Source organism: Puma concolor, chromosome C1 (genome assembly GCF_028749965.1).
Source record: "Puma concolor isolate L17-30 chromosome C1, mPumCon1.1.hap2, whole genome shotgun sequence".
NCBI lineage: Eukaryota > Metazoa > Chordata > Mammalia > Carnivora > Felidae > Puma > Puma concolor.
The window spans coordinates 95,321,440-95,342,133 of NC_141674.1; the positions used below are offsets into that span (position 1 = coordinate 95,321,440).

The following is a 20,694-nucleotide window of genomic DNA, read 5'->3' on the forward strand; positions in this document are numbered from 1 at the left end:
GCCAGAAAGGAGTGGCAGGATATATTCAGTGTGCTGAATCAGAAAAAATATGCAGTGAAGAATTCTTTCTCCAGCAAGGCTGTCATTCAAAATAGAAGGAGAGAGAAAAAGTTTCCCAGACAGACAAAACTTAAAGGAGTTCGTGACCACTAAACCAGCCCTGCAAGAAATTTTAAGGGGGACTCTCTGAAGGGAGAAAAGACAAAACAAAACAAAAAAGACCAAAAGCACAAAGACTAGAAAGGACTAGGGAACACTACCAGAAACTCCAACTCTACAGGCAACACAATGGAAAAAAGTTCATATCTTTCAGTATTCACTCTAAATGTTAATGGACTAAATGCTCCAATAAATAGACATAAGGTAACAGAATGGATAAGAAAATAAGATCCATCTATATGCTGTTTACAAGACACCCACTTTAGACCTAAAGACGCCTTCAGATTGAAAGTAAGGGGATGGAGAACCATCTATCATGCTAATGGTCAACAAAAGAAAGCTGGAGTAGCCATACTTATATCAGACAATCTAGACTTTAAAATAAGGACTGGGGGCGCCTGGGTGGCGCAGTCGGTTAAGCGTCCGACTTCAGCCAGGTCACAATCTCGCGGTCCGTGAGTTTGAGCCCCGCGTCGGGCTCTGGGCTGATGGCTCGGAGCCTGGAGCCTGTTTCCGATTCTGTGTCTCCCTCTCTCTGTGCCCCTCGCCCGTTCATGCTCTGTCTCTCTCTGTCCCAAAAATAAATAAACGTTGAAAAAAAAAATTTTTTTTAAAATAAGGACTGTAACAAGAAATGAAGAAGGGCATTATATCATACTTAAGTGGTCTATCCACCAAGAAGATCTAACAATTGTAAACACTTACACTCCAAATGTGGCAGCACCCAAATATATAAATCAATTAATTACAAACATAAAGAAACTCACTGATAATAATACCACAGTTGTAGGGACTTCAACACCCCACTTAGAGCAATGGACAGGCCACCTAAACAGAAAATCAACAAGGAAACAATAGCTTTGAATGACACACTGGACCAGATAGACTTAACAGATATATTCAGAAAATTGCATCCTAAAGCAGTGGAATACACCTACTTATCCAGTGCACATGGAACATTCTCCAGAATAGATCACATACTGGGACACAAAACAGCCCTAAACAAGTACAAAAAGACTGAGATCATACCGTGCATATTTTCAGACCACAACGCTATGAAACTCAAAATCAACCACAAGAAAAAATGTGGGAAGATAACAAATACTTGGAGACTAAAGGCCATCCTACTGAAGAATGAATGGGATAACCAAGAAGTTAAAGAGGAAATTCGAAAGCACCTGGAAGCCAATGAAAACGATAACACCACAGCCCCAAACCTCTGGGACTCAGCAAAGACGGTCATAAGAGGGAAGTATATAGCAATCCAAGTCTTCCTAAAGAAGGAAGAAAGGTCTCAGATACACAACCTAACCTTACACCTTAAGAAGCTGGAAAAGAACAGCAAATAAACCAAAAACCAGCAAAAGAAAGGAAATAATAAAGATTAGAGCAGAAATCAATGCTATTGAAACAAACAAAAAACACACACAAAAAAACAAAAAAAACAAAAAACAAAAAAAACAAAAAAAAACCCAACAACAGATCAATGAAACCAGAAGCTGCTTCTTTCAAAGAATTAACAAAATTGATACACCCTCGCCAGTTTGATCAAAAAGAAAAAGGAAAGGACCGAAATAAATAAAATCAAGAATGAAAGAGGAGAGATCACAACCAACACAGCAGAAATACAAATTATAATAAGAGAATATTATGAGCATTACACACTGATAAAATGGGAAATCTGGAAGAAATGGACAAATTCCTAGAAACAGAAACTACCAAACCTGAAACAGGAAGAAATAGAAATATTTAACAGACCCATAACAAGTAAAGAAATTGAATTAGTAATCAAAAATCTCCCAAAAAACAAGAGTCCTTGGCCAAATGGCTTTCCAGGGGAATTCTATCAAACGTTTAAGGAAGAGTTAACATCTTTCTCTTGAAGCTGTTCCAAAAAATAGAAATGGAAGGAAAACTTCCAAACTCTTTCTATGAAGCCAACATTACCTTGATTCCAAAACCAAAGACCCTATGAAAAAGGAGAACTATAGACCAATTTCCCTGATGAACATGGATGCAAGAATCCTCAACAATATATTAGCCAACCAGATCCAATAATACATTAAAAAAATTATTCACCATGACCAAGTGGGATTTATACTTGGGATGCAGGCCTGGCTCAATATCCACAAAACGATCAATGTGGTACATCACATCAATAAAAGAAAGGACAAGAACCACATGATCCTCCCAATAGATGCAAAGAAAGCATTTGACAAAATACAGCATCCTCTCTTGACAAAAACCCTCAAGAAAGTAGGGATAGAAAGATCATACCTGAGATCACAAAAGCTATGCATGAAAGACCCAATGCTAATATCATCCTCAATGGGGAAAAAGTGAGAGCTTTCTCCATAAGGTCAGGAAGAAGACAGGGATGCCCAGTCTTGCCACTGTTATTCAACATAGTACTAGAAGTCTTAGCCTCTGCAATCAGACAACACAAAGAAATAAAAGCCATCCAAATTGGCCAGTAGGAGGTCAAACTTTCACTCTTTGTAGATGACATGATAATCTACATGGAAAACCCAAAAGATTCCACCAAAAATTGCTAGAACTAATCCATGAATTCAGTAAAGTTGCAGGATATAAAATCAATGCACAGAAATCAGTTGCATTCTTATACATCCAACAATGAAGACCAGAAAGAGAAATCAAGGAATCAATCCCACTTACAATTGCACCAAAAACAATAAAATACCTAGGAATAAATCTAACTGAAGAGGTGAAAAATCTATAAACTTAAAACTATAGAAGGTTTATGAAAGAAATTGAAGAAGACAGACAAACAAAATGGAAAAATATTCCATGCTCCTGGATAGGAAGAACAAATATTGTTAAAATGTCAATACTACCAAAAGCAATCTACATATTCAATGAAATAGCTATCAAAATAACACCATCATTCTTCACAGAGCCACAACAAACAATTCTAAAATTTGTATGAAACCAGAAAAGACACCAAATAGCCAAAGCAATTTTGAAAAACAAAAACAAAGCTGGAAGCATCACAATCCTGGACTTCAAGCTGTATTACAAAGCTCTCATCTATCAAGATAGTATAGTACTGGCACAAAAACAGACACTCAGATCAATGGAACAGAATAGAGAACCCAGAAATCGACCCACAAATGTATGGCCAACTAATCTTTGACAAAGCAGGAAAGACTATCCAATGGAATAAAGACAGTGTCTTCAGCAAGTGGTGCTGGGAAAACTGGACAGCGACATGCAGAAAAATGAACCTGAACCACTTTCTTACACCATACACAAAAATAAACTCAAAATGGATGAAAGACCTAAACGTAAGACAGGAAGCCATCAAAATCCTCGAGGAGAAAGCAGGCAAAAATCTCTTCGACCTTGGCCATAGCAACTTCTTACTCAACACGTGTCTGGAGGCAAGGGAAACAAAAATAAAAATGAACTAGTGGGACCTCATCAAAATAAAAAGCTTCTGCACGGTGAAGGAAACAATCAGCAAAACTGTAAGGCAACTGATGGAATGGGAGAAGATATTTGCAAATGACATATCAGATAAAGGCTTAGTATCCAAAATCTATAAAGAACTTATCAAACTCAACACCCAAAAACAAATAATCCAGTGAAGAAATGGCCATGAATAGACACTTCTCCAAAGAAGTGTCTCCAAAGAAGACATCCAGATGGCCAACTGACACATGAAAAAATGCTCAACATCACTCATCAGGGAAATACAAATCAAAACCACAATGAGATACCACCTCACATCTGTCAGAATGGCTAAAGTTAACAACTTAGGCAACAACAGATGTTGGTGAGGATGTGGAGAAAGAGGATCTCTTTTGCACCGCTGGTGGGAATGAAAACTAATGCAGCCACTCTGGAAAACAGTATGGAGGTTTCTCAAAAACTTAAAAAGAGAACTACCCTACAACCCAGCAATTGCACTACTAGGTATTTATCCAAGGGATATAGGTATGCTGTTTCAAAGGGGCACATGCACTCCAATGTTTATAGCAGCACTATTGACAATAGCCAAAGTATGGAAGGAGTCCAAATGTCCATCTATGGATGAATGGATTAAGAAGATGTGGTATACACACACACACACACACACACACACACACACACACACACACAATGGAGTATTACTCGGCAATCAACAAGAATGAAATCTTGCCATTTGCAACTACGTGGATGGAACTAGAGACTATTATGCTAAGCAAAATTAGTCAGAGAAAGACAAATATGATATGACTTCACTCATATGAGGACTTAAAGATAAAAAACAGATGAACATAAGGGAAGGGAAGTAAAAATAATATAAAAACAGGGAGGGGGACAAAACATAAGAGACTCCTAAATATGGAGAATAGAGGGTTACTGGAGGGGTTGTGGGAGGGGGGATGGACTAAATGGGTCAGGGGAATTAAGAAATCTACTCCTGAGGGGCACCTGGGTGGCTCAGTCGGTTGAACGTCCAACTTCGGCCCAGGTCATGATCTCGCGGTTCATCAGTTCAAGCCCCGTGTCAGGCTCTGTGCTGACAGCTTGGAACCTGAAGCTTGCTTCAGATTCTGTGTCTCCCTCTCTCTGCCCCCTCCCCAGTTCATGCTCACACTATGTCTCTGTCAAAAATAAATAAACTTAAAAAAAAAAAAAGAAATCTACTCCTGAAATCATTGTTGCACTATATGCTAACGCAGATGTAAATTAAAAAATAAATTATTTTTTAAAAAAGAAATAAAAAGCATCCAAATTAGAAAGGAAGAAGTAAAACTGTCATTATTTGTAGGTGATATGGTCTTATATGTAGAAAATAGTAAAGACTTAACCCAAAACCTGTAGAACCAATCAAGCTCAGGAAAGTTGCAAGATATAAAATCAACATAGAGAAATCAGTTGTGTTTGTATACTCTAACAATGAAATATATGAAAAAAGGAATAAAACTATCCTATTCACAGTATCATGAAAAACAGTAAAATACTTAATAATTTAACCAAGGAAGTGGACATTCAGCACAATGAAAACTACAAGACTTTGATGAAATAAGTTCAAGAAGACACAATAAATGGAAAGATATCCCATGTTCATGGTCAGGAGAATTAATATTGTTAAAATATCATGCCACTAAGTATATTTATAAATTCCATGTAATCCCTATCAAAATCATAAAGGCAATTTTCACAGAAAGAGAAAAAAATAATTCTAAAATTTGTGTGAAACCAGAGAAGACCCCAAATATTCAAAGCAATTCTGGGGGGAACAAACAAAGCTGGAGACATCACACTTCATGATTTCACACTATAATACAAAGCTCTAGTAATTAAAATAGTATGGTACTGACATAAGAATAGACACTTAGACCAATGGAAGAGAGCCCAGAAATAAACCCCTGCAGATATGGTCAACTAATATTTGACAATGGTCCAAGAACACTCAATGGGGAAATGAAAGCCTCTTCAACAAATGGTGATGCAAAAAGTGGATCATCACGTGCAAAAAAATGAAATCAGACTGCGATCTTACAGCATTCATTAAAAATAACTCAACATAAATTAAAACATAAACATAAGACCTGACATTGCAAATCTTCTACAAGAAAACACAGAGAAGAATTCACTTGGCATTGGTCTTAGCAATGATTATTTTTGTATATGACATCAGAAACATAATCAAGAAAAGCAAAAATAAACAAGTGAAGCTACATGAAACAAAAAAAATTCTGCACAGCATAAGAAAAAATCAGCAAAATGAAAAGTCAACCTACAGAAAAGGAGAAAAAATATTTTCAAGCCATATATTGCATATGGGATAATATCTAAAATATCCAAAAGCTCACGCAAGCCAATAACAAAAGAAAATCAAATTAAAAATGGTCAAAGTAGGGGTGCCTAGGTGGCTCAGTTGCCTAAGTGTCCGGCTTCAGCTCAGGTCCTGATCTCACAGTCCGTGAGTTCGAGCCCCACATCAGTCTCTGTGCTGACAGCTCAGAGCCTAGAGCCTGCTTCAGATTCTGTGTCTCCCTCTCTCTCTCTGCCCCTCCCGCACTTGCACTGTCTCTCTCTGAAAAATAAAAAAATGTAAAAAAAAATTTTAAATGGGCAAAGTAACTCAATAGGTATTTTTCCAAAGAAGATATACAAATAGATAACAAGTACATGAAAAGTGTTCACCATTACTAATCATCAGGAAAATCTAAGTCAAAACCACAATAAAATACTACCTCACACCTGTTAGAATACTATCATCTAGAAGATAAAAAATAACAACTGTTGGTGAAAATGTGTGGGAAAGGAACCCTACCTAGTGCACTATTGGTGAGAATGTAAATTTGTACAGATACTATGGAAACCAGTATGGAAGTTCAAAATACAAAAAATAGAGTGATCATATGATCCAGCAATCCCACTTCTGGGTATACATCCAAAGGAAATGAAATCAGGATTTCAAAAAGATACCTGCAATTCCATATTCATTGCAGTATTTACTACAGCATTTTTACATATGGAAACACCCTAAGTGTCCCTCAGTGGGTAAATGAAGAAGATATAGATGTGTATGTGTGTATGTGTATGTGTACACATACAATGGAATACTATTCAGCCAGGAGAAAGAAGGAAATCCTGCCGTTTGCAACAACATGGATGGACTTTGAGGGCATTACGCTAAGTGAGGTAAGTTAGAGAGATAAAGAGAAACACCACATTATATCACTTGTATATGGAATCTTAAAAAGCTAAACTTGTACAGAGCATAGAATTGAGGTTAGCAGGGATTGAGGAGTAGGAGAACTGGGATGTTTAAGGGTACAAACTTGAAACTAGTAGATAAACACATTCTGGAGATCTAATGTATAGTAGAGCGGTTATAATCAACAATATTGTATTATAAACTTCAAAAGCGCTAAGAGACTAGACCTTAATTGTTTTTACAATAAAGAAATGATAGTTATGTGATATGATGGAAGTATTAGCTAATGCTAAGATGTTAAACATATTGCAATATACAACTGTATCTAATCAATGCATTGTAAACTTTAAATTCATACCATGTTACATTCAACTATATTTAATTTTTTTTTCAACGTTTTTTTAAATTTATTTTTGGGACAGAGAGAGACAGAGCATGAACGGGGGAGGGGCAGAGAGAGAGGGAGACACAGAATCGGAAACAGGCTCCAGGCTCCGAGCCATCAGCCCAGAGCCTGACGCGGGGCTCGAACTCACGGACCGCGAGATCGTGACCTGGCTGAAGTCAGACGCTTAACCGACTGCGCCACCCAGGCGCCCCTCCTATATTTAAATAAATAAATTTAAGAAGTTCTCTGCACATTTTTATCACATTATTTGCTATTCTGTTATTGAGCTGTAGCAGTGTTTGCCTTTTAGAGAATTTATAGTTAATATTTATTATAATTATTGATACATTTGACTTAAATCCATGAAATAGAGATACAGTCACATTTATCTCACTTGCACTATTACTTTTTCAATCCTCTTGCTTTGTTTTGGCTTAATTTTTATTATTCCATTTTTCCTTTTATTATCTCTTACACATTCTCATACTAATGTCTTAGGGGTTCCCTACAGATTCCAGCATGTACCCCTTACTAAAATCAAAATCTGGGGGGTGCCTGGGTGGCTCAGTCACTTAAGCATCCGACTTTGGCTCAGGTCATGATCGCACAGTTCGTGAGTTCGAGCCCTGCGTTGGACTCTGTGCTGACAGCTCAGAGCCTGGAGCCTGCTTCAGGTTCTGTGTCTCCCCCTCTCTCTGCTCCTCCCCTACTCATGCTCTGTCTCTCTCTCTCTCAAAAATCAATAAACATTAAAAAAATTTTTAAACCAAAATCTGTACATTTCCTGAGCAATTAAGGGAAATTCAAAAATTTTTATTCCATTTATTTTGATTTGTGTATTTTTTCATATATTTTGCTTCTGCATATATTTTAGGCCTAGGAAGGTGTGATTGATAATGATGATGATGATTTTGTACAATCAACAGTAATTTAGACTTACCCATTTATATATCCATTCTGTTCCTGTTTATTCTTTAATTTCTAATACTGCCTCTGGAATCTTAACTTTGCACAAACAACCCCCTTTAATATTTTCTTTAGTGAAGACCTAATGGTGAAATTTCTTGGCCTTATAGGTCCAAAAATGTTGCTATTTTTACTTAATCTTGATAGATTGACTTGATACACAGGTTTAAGTTGGCAATTATTTTCTTTTAGTTCTTTGAATACATTATTCCATTGCATTCTGATTTCCATCATCTCTGTTAGCAAGTCACTTGTAAATGTTATGTTCCCCCCCTTTTTAATGTTTATTTATTTTGAGAGAGAGAGAGAAAGGAAGAGACACGTGTGCATGCGAGTCAGGGAGGGGCAGAGAGAGAGAGGGAGAAAGAGAATTCCAAGCAGGCTCCACATTCAGCACAGAGCCCTATATGGTGCTCGATCTCACAAACTGAAAGATCATGACCTGAGCTGAAATAAAGAGTCAGACACTTAACCGACTGAGTCACCCAGGTGGTGTCCCATGTTCCCCCTTTAAACACAATGTTTCTTCTCTTTGGATGTTTTGAAGACTTTCTCCTTGTCATTAATTTTTACTAGCTTTGCTGTAATATACTTACGTATGTTTTAATTTACCTTCATAAATTTATGTTCATAAAACTTTTTTTTTTAATTTGCAGGTTGATCTTTCTTCAATCTTCTAGCATCCTTCAGCCACATCTCTTTAAGTACTGTTCAGCCCCATTCTCTCTCCACCCTGTTTTTCACTCCAATCAGTCTTTTTCACTATGTAGTCCACGTATCTCTTATGGTCCTTCTTCTGACATCCATCTTTTTGCTTCTCTATGGCATCACTGTAATATTTTCTTTTGACAAATTTTTTACTCTCTTTTCCTTTACATCTTATCTATTAAGTGAATATTATTTTCAGCTATTATGTGTTTTGGCCTAACAAATCCATCTGTATGGTTTTAAAGTCCATGTCTGTGAAGTCCATTATTTGGCTTTCTTGGTTATCTAAAGTAAGTTCTTGGTATTTTGTCATCCCCCCTCACCTGCCCATATACTCATCTGGTTGTCAGATATATTAATGTGGTATTTCACTTTTTTTAAATGTTTTTGAGAGACAGAGAGTACAAGTGGGGGATGGGGACAGAGAGAGAGGGAGACCCAGAATCTGAAGCAGGCTCCAGGCTCTGAGCTGTCAGCACAAAGCCCGTCACAGGGCTCGAACTCATGAGCCGTGAGATCATGACCTGAGCTGGAGTCGGACACTTAACTGACTGAGCACCCAGGCGCCCCGTACTGTGATATTTAATGTGAAAAACTGTAGATATAATTAGAGACTCTGGGTGATGGGACCTTTCTCCAGATCGGATTTGCTCATGCTTCTCTTAGGAAGATAGGCTAAAGGAGCTGGAGATCCCACAGTAGGCGGACTCATCTAAGGAATATATGATCTGAAGCTTGGCTTCAAACTGTACAATGGAAATTCTACATGTACCTCAGCCTCACGCCTTTCAGAGTCCTGACTGAAAGTGGGTTATTGCCCAAGGTCTCACCTCCTTCCTAGGGCAATTACTGCAGTATTTGTCAGTGTACTACTATTGACTCCACAGAAAGTGATGCTTGGTTTTGTACCACGTCAGCACCTCCTTTAAGAATTGGCAATTCCTATGCATACTTTCAGACCACAATGCTATGAAGCTTGAAATCAACCACAGAAAAACGTCTGGAAAACCTCCAAAAGCATGGAGGTTAAAGAACACCCTACTAACGAATGAGTGGGTCAACCAGGCAATTAGAGAAGAAATTAAAAAATATATGGAAACAAACGAAAATGAAAATACAACAATCCAAACGCTTTGGGACGCAGCGAAGGCAGTCCTGAGAGGAAAATACATTGCAATCCAGGCCTATCTCAAGAAACAAGAAAAATCCCAAATACAAAATCTAACAGCACACCTAAAGGAACTAGAAGCAGAACAGCAAAGGCAGCCTAAACCCAGCAGAAGAAGAGAAATAATAAAGATCAGAGCAGAAATAAACAATATAGAATCTAAAAAAACTGTAGAGCAGATCAACGAAACCAAGAGTTGGTTTTTTGAAAAAATAAACAAAATTGACAAACCTCTAGCCAGGCTTCTCAAAAAGAAAAGGGAGATGACCCAAATAGATAAAATCATGAATGAAAATGGAATTATTACAACCAATCCCTCAGAGATACAAACAATTATCAGGGAATACTATGAAAAATTATATGCCAACAAATTGGACAACCTGGAAGAAATGGACAAATTCCTGAACACCCACACTCTTCCAAAACTCAATCAGGAGGAAATAGAAAGCTTGAACAGACCCATAACCAGCGAAGAAATTGAATCGGTTATCAAAAATCTCCCAACAAATAAGAGTCCAGGACCAGACGGCTTCCCAGGGGAGTTCTACCAGACGTTTAAAGCAGAGATAATACCTATCCTTCTCAAGCTATTCCAAGAAATAGAAAGGGAAGGAAAACTTCCAGACTCATTCTATGAAGCCAGTATTACTTTGATTCCTAAACCAGACAGAGACCCAGTAAAAAAAGAGAACTACAGGCCAATATCCCTGATGAATATGGATGCAAAAATTCTCAATAAGATACTAGCAAATCAAATTCAACGGCATATAAAAGGAATTATTCACCATGATCAAGTGGGATTCATTCCTGGGATGCAGGGCTGGTTCAACATTCGCAAATCAATCAACGTGATACATCACATTAACAAAAAAAAAGAGAAAAACCATATGATCCTGTCAATCGATGCAGAAAAGGCCTTTGACAAAATCCAGCACCCTTTCTTAATAAAAACCCTTGAGAAAGTCGGGATAGAAGGAACATACTTAAAGATCATAAAAGCCATTTATGAAAAGCCCACAGCTAACATCATCCTCAACGGGGAAAAACTGAGAGCTTTTTCCCTGAGATCAGGAACACGACAGGGATGCCCACTCTCACCGCTGTTGTTTAACATAGTGCTGGAAGTTCTAGCATCAGCAATCAGACAACAAAAGGAAATCAAAGGCATCCAAATTGGCAAAGATGAAGTCAAGCTTTCGCTTTTTGCAGATGACATGATATTATACATGGAAAATCCGACAGACTCCACCAAAAGTCTACTAGAACTGATACATGAATTCAGCAAAGTTGCAGAATACAAAATCAATGTACAGAAATCAGTTGCATTCTTATACACTAACAATGAAGCAACAGAAAGACAAGTAAAGAAACTGATCCCATTCACAATTGCACCAAGAAGCATAAAATACCTAGGAATAAATCTAACCAAAGATGTAAAGGATCTGTATGCTGAAAACTATAGAAAGCTTATGAAGGTAATTGAAGAAGATTTAAAGAAATGGAAAGACATTCCCTGCTCATGGATTGGAAGAATAAATATTGTCAAAATGTCAATACTACCCAAAGCTATCTACACATTCAATGCAATCCCAATCAAAATTGCACCAGCATTCTTCTCGAAACTAGAACAAGCAATCCTAAAATTCATATGGAATCACAAAAGGCCCCGAATAGCCAAAGTAATTTTGAAGAAGAAGACCAAAGCAGGAGGCATCACAATCCCAGACTTTAGCCTCTACTACAAAGCTGTCATCATCAAGACGGCATGGTATTGGCACAAAAACAGACACATAGACCAATGGAATAGAATAGAAACCCCAGAACTAGACCCACAAACGTATGGCCAACTCATCTTTGACAAAGCAGGAAAGCACATCCAATGGAAAAAAGACAGTCTCTTTAACAAATGGTGCTGGGAGAACTGGACAGCAACATGCAGAAGGTTGAAACTAGACCACTTTCTCACACCATTCACAAAAATAAACTCAAAATGGATAAAGGACCTGAATGTGAGACAGGAAACCATCAAAACCTTAGAGGAGAAAGCAGGAAAAGACCTCTCTGACCTCAGCCGTAGCAACCTCTTACTCGACACATCCCCAAAGGCAAGGGAATTAAAAGCAAAAGTGAATTACTGGGACCTTATGAAGATAAAAAGCTTCTGCACAGCAAAGGAAACAACCAACAAAACTAAAAGGCAACCAACGGAATGGGAAAAGATATTTGCAAATGACATATCGGACAAAGGGCTAGTATCCAAAATCTATAAAGAGCTCACCAAACTCCACACCCGAAAAGCAAATAACCCAGTGAAGAAATGGGCAGAAAACATGAATAGACACTTCTCTAAAGAAGACATCCGGATGGCCAACAGGCACATGAAAAGATGTTCAGCGTCGCTCCTTATCAGGGAAATACAAATCAAAACCACACTCAGGTATCACCTCACGCCAGTCAGAGTGGCCAAAATGAACAAATCAGGAGACTATAGATGCTGGAGAGGATGTGGAGAAACGGGAACCCTCTTGCACTGTTGGTGGGAATGCAAATTGGTGCAGCCGCTCTGGAAAGCAGTGTGGAGGTTCCTCAGAAAATTAAAAATAGACCTACCCTATGACCCAGCAATAGCACTGTTAGGAATTTATCCAAGGGACACAGGAGTACTGATGCATAGGGGCACTTGTACCCCAATGTTCATAGCAGCACTCTCAACAATAGCCAAATTATGGAAAGAGCCTAAATGTCCATCAACTGATGAATGGATAAAGAAATTGTGGTTTATATACACTATGGAATACTACGTGGCAATGAGAAAAAATGAAATATGGCCTTTTGTAGCAACGTGGATGGAACTGGAGAGTGTGATGCTAAGTGAAATAAGCCATACAGAGAAAGACAGATACCATATGGTTTCACTCTTATGTGGATCCTGAGAAACTTGACAGGAACCCATGGGGGAGGGGAAGGAAAAAAAAAAAAGAGGTTAGAGTGGGAGAGAGCCAAAGCATAAGAGACTGTTGAGAACTGAGAGCAAAGTGAGGGTTGATGGGGGGTGGGAGGGAGGAGAGGGTGGGTGATGGGTATTGAGGAGGGCACCTTTTGGGATGAGCACTGGGTGTTGTATGGAAACCAATTTGACAATAAATTTCATATATAAATAAAAAGAAAGAAAGAAAGAAAGAAAGAAAGAAAGAAAGAAAGAAAGAAAGAAAGAAAGAAAGAATTGGCAATTCCTATAATTTGAGCTAAAAGCAGCATCGATGACAGGCTCGCTTCTTTGAGCATTCCTTCTTTTTAAAGTTTGGCTTCCAAATTTGCCAGTACCTATGCAAATCTTCGATGCCTTTTAACAGATTTATGATTTTTAGTATAAACCTTATTGAAATATAGTTCACGTAAATGTGTTCATTATAAGTGTAGAGTTACATGAGTTTTGAAAACTATGTACAGCAATGTAAACACTACCAGAATTAGGAAGTAAAGGTATTCCATCATTCCTCAAAATTCTTTTTGCAGTCAATCCCCTAACACCCAAGTCCCAAATGGATTTGTCTTCTATAGTTACAAATTACAATTTGCTTTTTCCCTTTTCTAAAATTTCATATGAGTGGAACTGTATTAACATACGTTCTCTTTTGTGTCTAAACACGTTTAGAACTTCATCTATATATTTACATATATCAGAAATTTGTTTCCTTTTACTGATTAGCATTCCATTGTGCAGATATATCACAATGTGTTCATTCATTTACCTGTTGACAGACATTCACATTATTACCAGTTTATAATTATTATTAATACAGCTGCTATGAAATACCAATATAAGTCTTTTGTGGACAAAAGTTTTCATTTACCGTGGGTAAATATCCAGGGGACTCATATCATAATTGTAAATTTGAGTTTATAAAAAACCATCAAAAATATTTGAGTGGTTATAAATTTTACATTAACCAGAAACATGTGAAAATTCTAAGTGCTCCATATTTAGCAATATTTATAATTGTCAGTTATATAATTTTAGTAATTCTAGTTGGTGTGTAGTATAATTATATTGATATTTCAATATGCACTTCTCTAATGAAAAATAATGTTCATTATAATTTGATATGCTCATTGACCATTTCTTGATCTCATGTTACAAAGTATTTGTTTAAATCTGTTCCCCTTCTTTATGGATCTTTATATCACTGGATTAAAAGAGTACTTTATATATTTTGGATATAAACCCTTTGTAAGATATATATTTAAAATGTTTTTCCCCACTCTCTAGTTTTCCATTTTCTTAGGGTGTGCATAGGGCTCCCCAGAGACGCCTATGTGTGTGTGGGGTGGGAGGTGTTAAAGAGTTTTTAAAAAATTGTCTCACATGGGGCGCCTGGGTGGCGCAGTCGGTTAAGCGTCCGACATCAGCCAGGTCACGATCTCGCGGTCCGTGAGTTCGAGCCCCGCGTCGGGCTCTGGGCTGATGGCTCGGAGCCTGGAGCCTGTTTCCGATTCTGTGTCTCCCTCTCTCTCTGCCCCTCCCCCATTCATGCTCTGTCTCTCTCTGTCCCAAAAATAAAATAAACGTTGAAAAAATTGTCTCACATGATTGTGTGGGCTGGCAAGTTGGAAATCTATAGGGGAGGCCAGCAAATAGGAAATTAAGGTAGAATTTGATGTTGCAGTATTGAGTCCAAAATCTCCATTGCAGAGCAAAAGACTGAAAATTCACTCAGAATTGTTATGTTCTTGAAGTAGAATTCATTCTTCTTGAGAAACTTCAGTTTTTGTTCATAAGACCTTCAACTGATTGGATGTGGCTAACCCACATTATGGAGGATAATCTGCTTTACTGAGAGCCAACTGATTACAAAAGTTAATCACTTCTAGGGGCGCCTGGGTGGCTCAGTCAGTTGAGCGTCCAACTTTGGCTCAGGTCATGATCTCATGGTTCATGAGTTTGAGCCCTGCATCACTCTCTGCCCCTCCCCCGCTCGCTCTCTCTCTCTTTCTCTCTCTCTCTCTCTCTCTCAAAAATAAACAAAAACATTAAAAAAAAATTTTTTTTAAGTTAATCACATCTAAAACAGTACCTTCACAGCAACATCTGGATTAGTGTTTGACCGAACAACTGGGTACCATAGCTTAGCCAAGCTGGACACAGGAAATCAATCATCAGAGTGTCTGAAGCAGAAAATTTTAATTATGATAACTCTAACTTATCCACTGTAATAACTCAAGCCTTTTATGTTACATATATATAAAACTATGTCTACCCCCAATACTGCTAAAATTACTCATACTTTTATAAATTTTATAGTTTTAGCATTCTTAAATGGATGTCTATATAAAGTAAATATTTTGTGTGAAGTATTAGATTAAGTGGCAGTTTGTTTCTATTTTGTTATTCAGTTGTTTCAGCACTATTTGATTTAAAAAAACTCTTCTTTTTCATTGAATTTTTTAGAACCCATGTTAAAAATACATAGACCAGATGCATTATTTTCATAGGTTTTTGTAAGTAAGACTCATTTTCTCACCTCCTGCTTCCAAAACTAGATTCCTGAGAAAGAGATTTATTTTAAATAATTGGCTCACCTGGCAAGAATCTGTGTATTTTCAGCCCACTTTTTCAAACTCTAAACTTGTTCCTCAAAAGTGTCTTGGAGAACACTTTAGGAACAGTCAAGTAAGGACTTCTGAATATCCACTCTGAGAGGGGTGTGGTGGGGCGGGGGTGGGGGGGATGGGGGGAGAGAACAGTGGCAAATGGTCAACGTCAACTTTTTCTAAACTTTGGAAATCACCCAAGGCTTCAAGAAGCTGGAGAGCATTTCTTCAAGAACAACAAGTGAATCTCAGTAAGAACTGTGAGCTCTGAGGATGCTCTTTCCTAGTCACCTCCACAGATCAGTGGTAGTCTTAAAACTTAGAGGCCTAAGAGCAAGAGCAACTAAAGAGAAGGGGAGGGGGAGGGGGAGGGGAGAAAAAGAAAGAAAGGAAAGGAAAGGAAAGGAAAGGAAAGGAAAGGGAAAAGGAAAGAAACCCCAGTGTAGTAGGTACTGAAGGGACAATTGTTTGGGAAGTTTCCAAAAAAGCCCACTACCAGAGAACTGTCACTGTTTGACCTGTCTGGAAGCTTCCTGGAAATGCCCATTCACCAGCTTTGAACTGACTTAGAGTTCACACAGTGAGGAAACATCTGGCTGTTAGTCAAAAATAAATAACAGCGATTGTGTCAAATTGCAGCTGCCTCAGGCAGAAAAACTAGGAAGGGCTAGAAAGATGGCCAAGAAAATTATATCGGAAAATCCAGGGAATCGATGTGCACAAATGGTTACACATAGAGGTCTAGAGGGCAGAATACACATGCAAGCAGGCATGGAAGCTCAGGAAGACAATGTAAAAGACCCTAATCTCTCACAAGCAGGAAATGAAAGCTAAGAAAGAACTATAAACCACCAGAGCACCGAGGGCATGCTGCAACATGTACACAGAGCCTGTTTTCTTTTTTTTTTTTTTAATTTTTTTTTTTAACATTTATTTATTTTTTTTTTTTGGGACAGAGAGAGACAGAGCATGAACGGGGGAGGGGCAGAGAGAGAGGGAGACACAGAATCAGAAACAGGCTCCAGGCTCTGAGCCATCAGCCCAGAGCCCGACGCGGGGCTCGAACTCACGGACCGCGAGATCGTGACCTGGCTGAAGTCGGACGCTTAACCGACTGCGCCACCCAGGCGCCCCTACAGAGCCTGTTTTCAAATGGGGACGATTCATTGCTTTAAGGCATTGTTTTGAAGTTGTTTTTTTTTTTTTAATTTTTTTTAATGTTTATTTTTATTTTTGAGAGAGAGCAAGAGCACAAGCAGGGCAGCGAGAGAGGGAGACACAGAATCCGAAGCAGGCTCCAGGCTCTGAGCTGTCAGCACAAAGCTTGACGCCGGGCTCCAACTCACAAACCGCAAGATCATGACCTGAGCCAAAGTCAGACGCTTAACCAACTGAGCCACCCAGGTGCCCCGGCACTGCTTTGAAGTTTCTGCCAATCACTGGTTGACTATGAAGTTGACCAAAAATATTGTCGGCTCCGGCTCCACAGTAGACAGAATAGGGAATGCATTGTATTGATCCAGATAAGTAATCAAACAGCAAACTAACAAGCTTTTGGAAGTGGGGGGTGAGGGGGGAGGAGAGGGGAGGGCTGATTTCTAGAGTCCCTATATTATATTATGTAAAATAACTAGTTTTTGCCCTGGCCCTCAGCCTCCACTGTCAGCGGATTCTGCCTGTGCCGCAGGGTCAGGGCCTCTGGTATGTCCCGGGGGAGTGTCCTGAAGCTACTATACCACACCTGGTGGCACTAGACAGTGTTGGGCCTGGGTGGCCTGGTGCTCTGCAGTGCCGGACTTCTCTACCTGGCCTGCTGTGCGGCTCTTGGCCCTAGCCTGCCAGAGGCCGCAGCCCTCCTCCCGCTGGGTCAGCACGGGCCACCACCTTCCTGGCGGTACCGTTGGCCCGTGCGCCGTGGGCAGCCGCACGGCACTGTGTGGTGCACCACACAAAGGAGGCGGCCGCACGGCCCAGCAGCCAGGGTGACATGCGGGCACATTCTGCCAGTGGGCACAGGCAGCCTGGGCGCCGAGGAGCGGCTAGCCCTGGCACGCGAGCAGGCACAGCACGGTGACCTGCTGCTCCCCCGGCTGCACCACGTGTGCGAGAACCTCATGGCCAAGGTACCGGCCACGCTGGTCTGGCTGGAGGGCATGTGGCTTTTGCATTCATGCTAAAGGCGGATGCTGACGCGTTTGCGGGGCAGGGCGAGCTGCTGGCAGAGCTGTGCACACGTGACCCCAGGGACGGTCACCATCTCAACTGGGGCTTCCTTTTAGGCCGCGGCAGTGCCAAGCCTCAGGGCCACTGGCACAAAGCCATCTGACAGCTCTGTGACTACTACCTGCCGTACACGCCGAGCAGTGGCTCTGCGCTCTCAGCGGACCTGGTGCACTACCTGTGCCGCAGCTTGAGCACTTGCACACGTGGCACAGCGAGGAGGTGTCCCTGGGCACCTGGCCGGCATCAATGGGTGTCCGGCACGAGTACGACCCCTGCTTCCACACCGAGTCCAAGTCCAGCGGCTGTAGTGACCTGTACCCAGTGACACGCAAGCTGAACCTGGAGGACATGCTGAAAAAGCGCAAGGCCCTGGTGGGAGAGGACCACCTGTGCAAGCAGGACATGCAGCTGCGCCTTTCCTACGTCTTCGACTGGCGGGCGCCTCCCCCACAATGCTGTCAGAGGAAGGAGGGCCTCCCCTGAGCTGCAGCCTAGCTGACCTGCCACAGTCACAACAGCACTGTTGGGAGCCAGGACAGATGCTTTGGGAGGTGGCCGGCACAGCCAGTCATTCAGGGGCCGGTGGGGCAGATGATGAGTGGCCTCCCGCTGGCCTCGCATGGACAAAGCTGGCAGGTTCTGGCTAGTGGTTCAAAATGAGTCCAGCGCCCAGGAGACCTGGTTTATTCAGCGCCAAATGGGGTTTTCAGGCAGAAGCCAAGCAGCAGTGGGCAGCTCCTGGATCCCAACTCTGGTAGGCACCCTGGGCTATACACCCCAGTGGCCACCATGGGGCCTCACTCAAAGAGCATCTTGTTCGGGGTCTGGGAGACCCATGGTACTTGCCAGGACAACACATGATGTCCAGGTACAAATGCTTGTCACTGGATTTCAGGCAGTGTTGGCCTAGACTGGGAAGATGTCCGGTTTGGGGTGTGATGGCAGACAGCAGGGGCTTGCAGCCCCACCTCAGCCTGTCCGCTTGCTGTTCTCTCCCAAGGTAGGGGCAAGCAGCCAGAGGCTGGAGCTGACAGGCGCTTGCAGACCCTGACCCCAAAGAAAGAATCTGGACTTGTTCAGGGGTGGGGACTGTGTCATTTCCTACATCCTGTGTTGACCATCCACCTAGGAAATCCCTGCACCAAGAGCTGTGGCTGCAGGGAAATGACCCTTGGACCCTTACATGTTGCAGCTTAGCTCTGCGTTGCACTCCAATGGCATTTATCAAAATTGCTATAGATTTCCTGCGTTAGGTTACCTTCTTTAATATGTCACGTTGGTATCTTTTGTCATGTGTAAGTTTAAAATTTAACTTTGTGTTATGTTACTTAGCTTCAATGGTATTTTGCTCTGTGTTGCTCTAGAGTGAATTTGTGACAAATGTAATTCAGGGCTAGCCTGTGACTTATTTATAAATAATGTAAATTTGTGTAGATGAGGTTTTAAGTTGGGAATGTGTGGGTCTCAGTATTTTTAAAATTATTTAAGGGCAAATTTTTCTTCAGAACGTGGAATTTGTGGATTAATCCATTGTTACAACTTGCGTTGTAGAGCCATTGCTGCATGCGTATTTAAATGTGGAAGAATTTTAAAACTGTCAAAAAATGAAATAACTAGTTTTTAACAAAAATTATGAATCATGCAAAGAAGTAAGAAAGTACAGTCCACACAAAACAAAACAGTCACTAGATACTGTCCCCAAGGAGCTCAAATGTTGGAATTACATGTAAAAACTTTAAAATAACTGTTATAAATATGCTTAGCAAATGAAAAAACATGTTTAAAAAATTTTTTTAAAGCATGAGAATAACATCTCACCATATAAAAAACTTTCAATGAAGAAACCAAATAAAACTTCTGGACAGAAACTTCAATAACTGAAATTAAAAAGCCACTAAATAAGGTCAACAAATAATTGGAACTGGCAGGGAAAAATAGCAGTAAGCTTGAAGACAGGTCAATTGAGATGATCTAATCTGAGGGATGAAACAGAAGAGGGAGGAGGGAAGAGAAGAGGGGACAAGAGGGGAGAAGAAGGGAGGAGAAGAAGAAGAAGGGAGAAGAAGAAGGGAGAAGGGAGGGGGAGGACAGAGGGGGAGGATGGAGGAGGAGGAGGGAGAAGAAGGAGGAGGAGGGAGGAGAAGAAGGAGAAGGGAGGAGAAGAGAAGAAGAAAGAAGAAAGAAAAAGAAGAAGAAAGAAACCCAAAATGTCAGAGTCCACTGAAACACCATCAAGTGCACCAGATGTACAGTAAAGGAGTCCCAGAAGGAAAGGAGAAAGGGGCACATTTCAAAACTATTTCGAGACCAATTAGTTCCCAAATTTAAAGCAAAATAGTAATCTACTTATCCAAGAAGCAATGAATTTCAATTACAATAAACAAAAAGAGATCCACACATAGTCACATCAAAGTCAAACTGTCAAAAGCCAGACTTATATATACATTGAAAGCAGTAAAAAAAAAAAAAAAAAAAAAAAAAATAATAATAATAATAATAATCTAATTAAAAATGTGAACAAGAAATGAACAGACATTTCTCCAAAGAAGACATCCAGATGGCAAACAGACACATGAAAACATCACTCATCATCATGGAAATGCTAATCAAAACTAAAGTGAGACCTCACACCTGTCAGAATGGCTAAAATCAACAACACAAGAAACATGTGTTGATGAGGCTATGGAGAAAAAGGAATCCCTTTGCACTGTTGGTGCGAATGCAAACTTGCGTACCACTGTGGAAAACAGGTTGGAGTTTCCTCAAAAAGTTAAAAATAGCACTATCCTATGATCCAGTAATCACCTTACTGGG

At 40.1% G+C, this 20,694-nt stretch overlaps 2 protein-coding genes across 3 annotated transcripts in view; one reads left to right on the top strand and one right to left on the bottom strand.

Moving 5' to 3' along the window:
* LOC147578237 (uncharacterized) overlaps window positions 1–20,694 on the bottom strand; it is an 85,675-nt gene that overhangs the window by 47,658 nt on the left and 17,323 nt on the right. The window lies entirely within an intron of this gene.
* LOC112864860 (beta-1,3-galactosyltransferase 6) lies at window positions 16,333–18,363 on the top strand. The gene is given in 6 exon segments (XM_086715179.1): window positions 16,333–16,449; window positions 17,412–17,487; window positions 17,490–17,662; window positions 17,664–17,805; window positions 17,808–18,065; window positions 18,068–18,363. Coding segments are annotated over 6 exon segments (1,062 nt in total).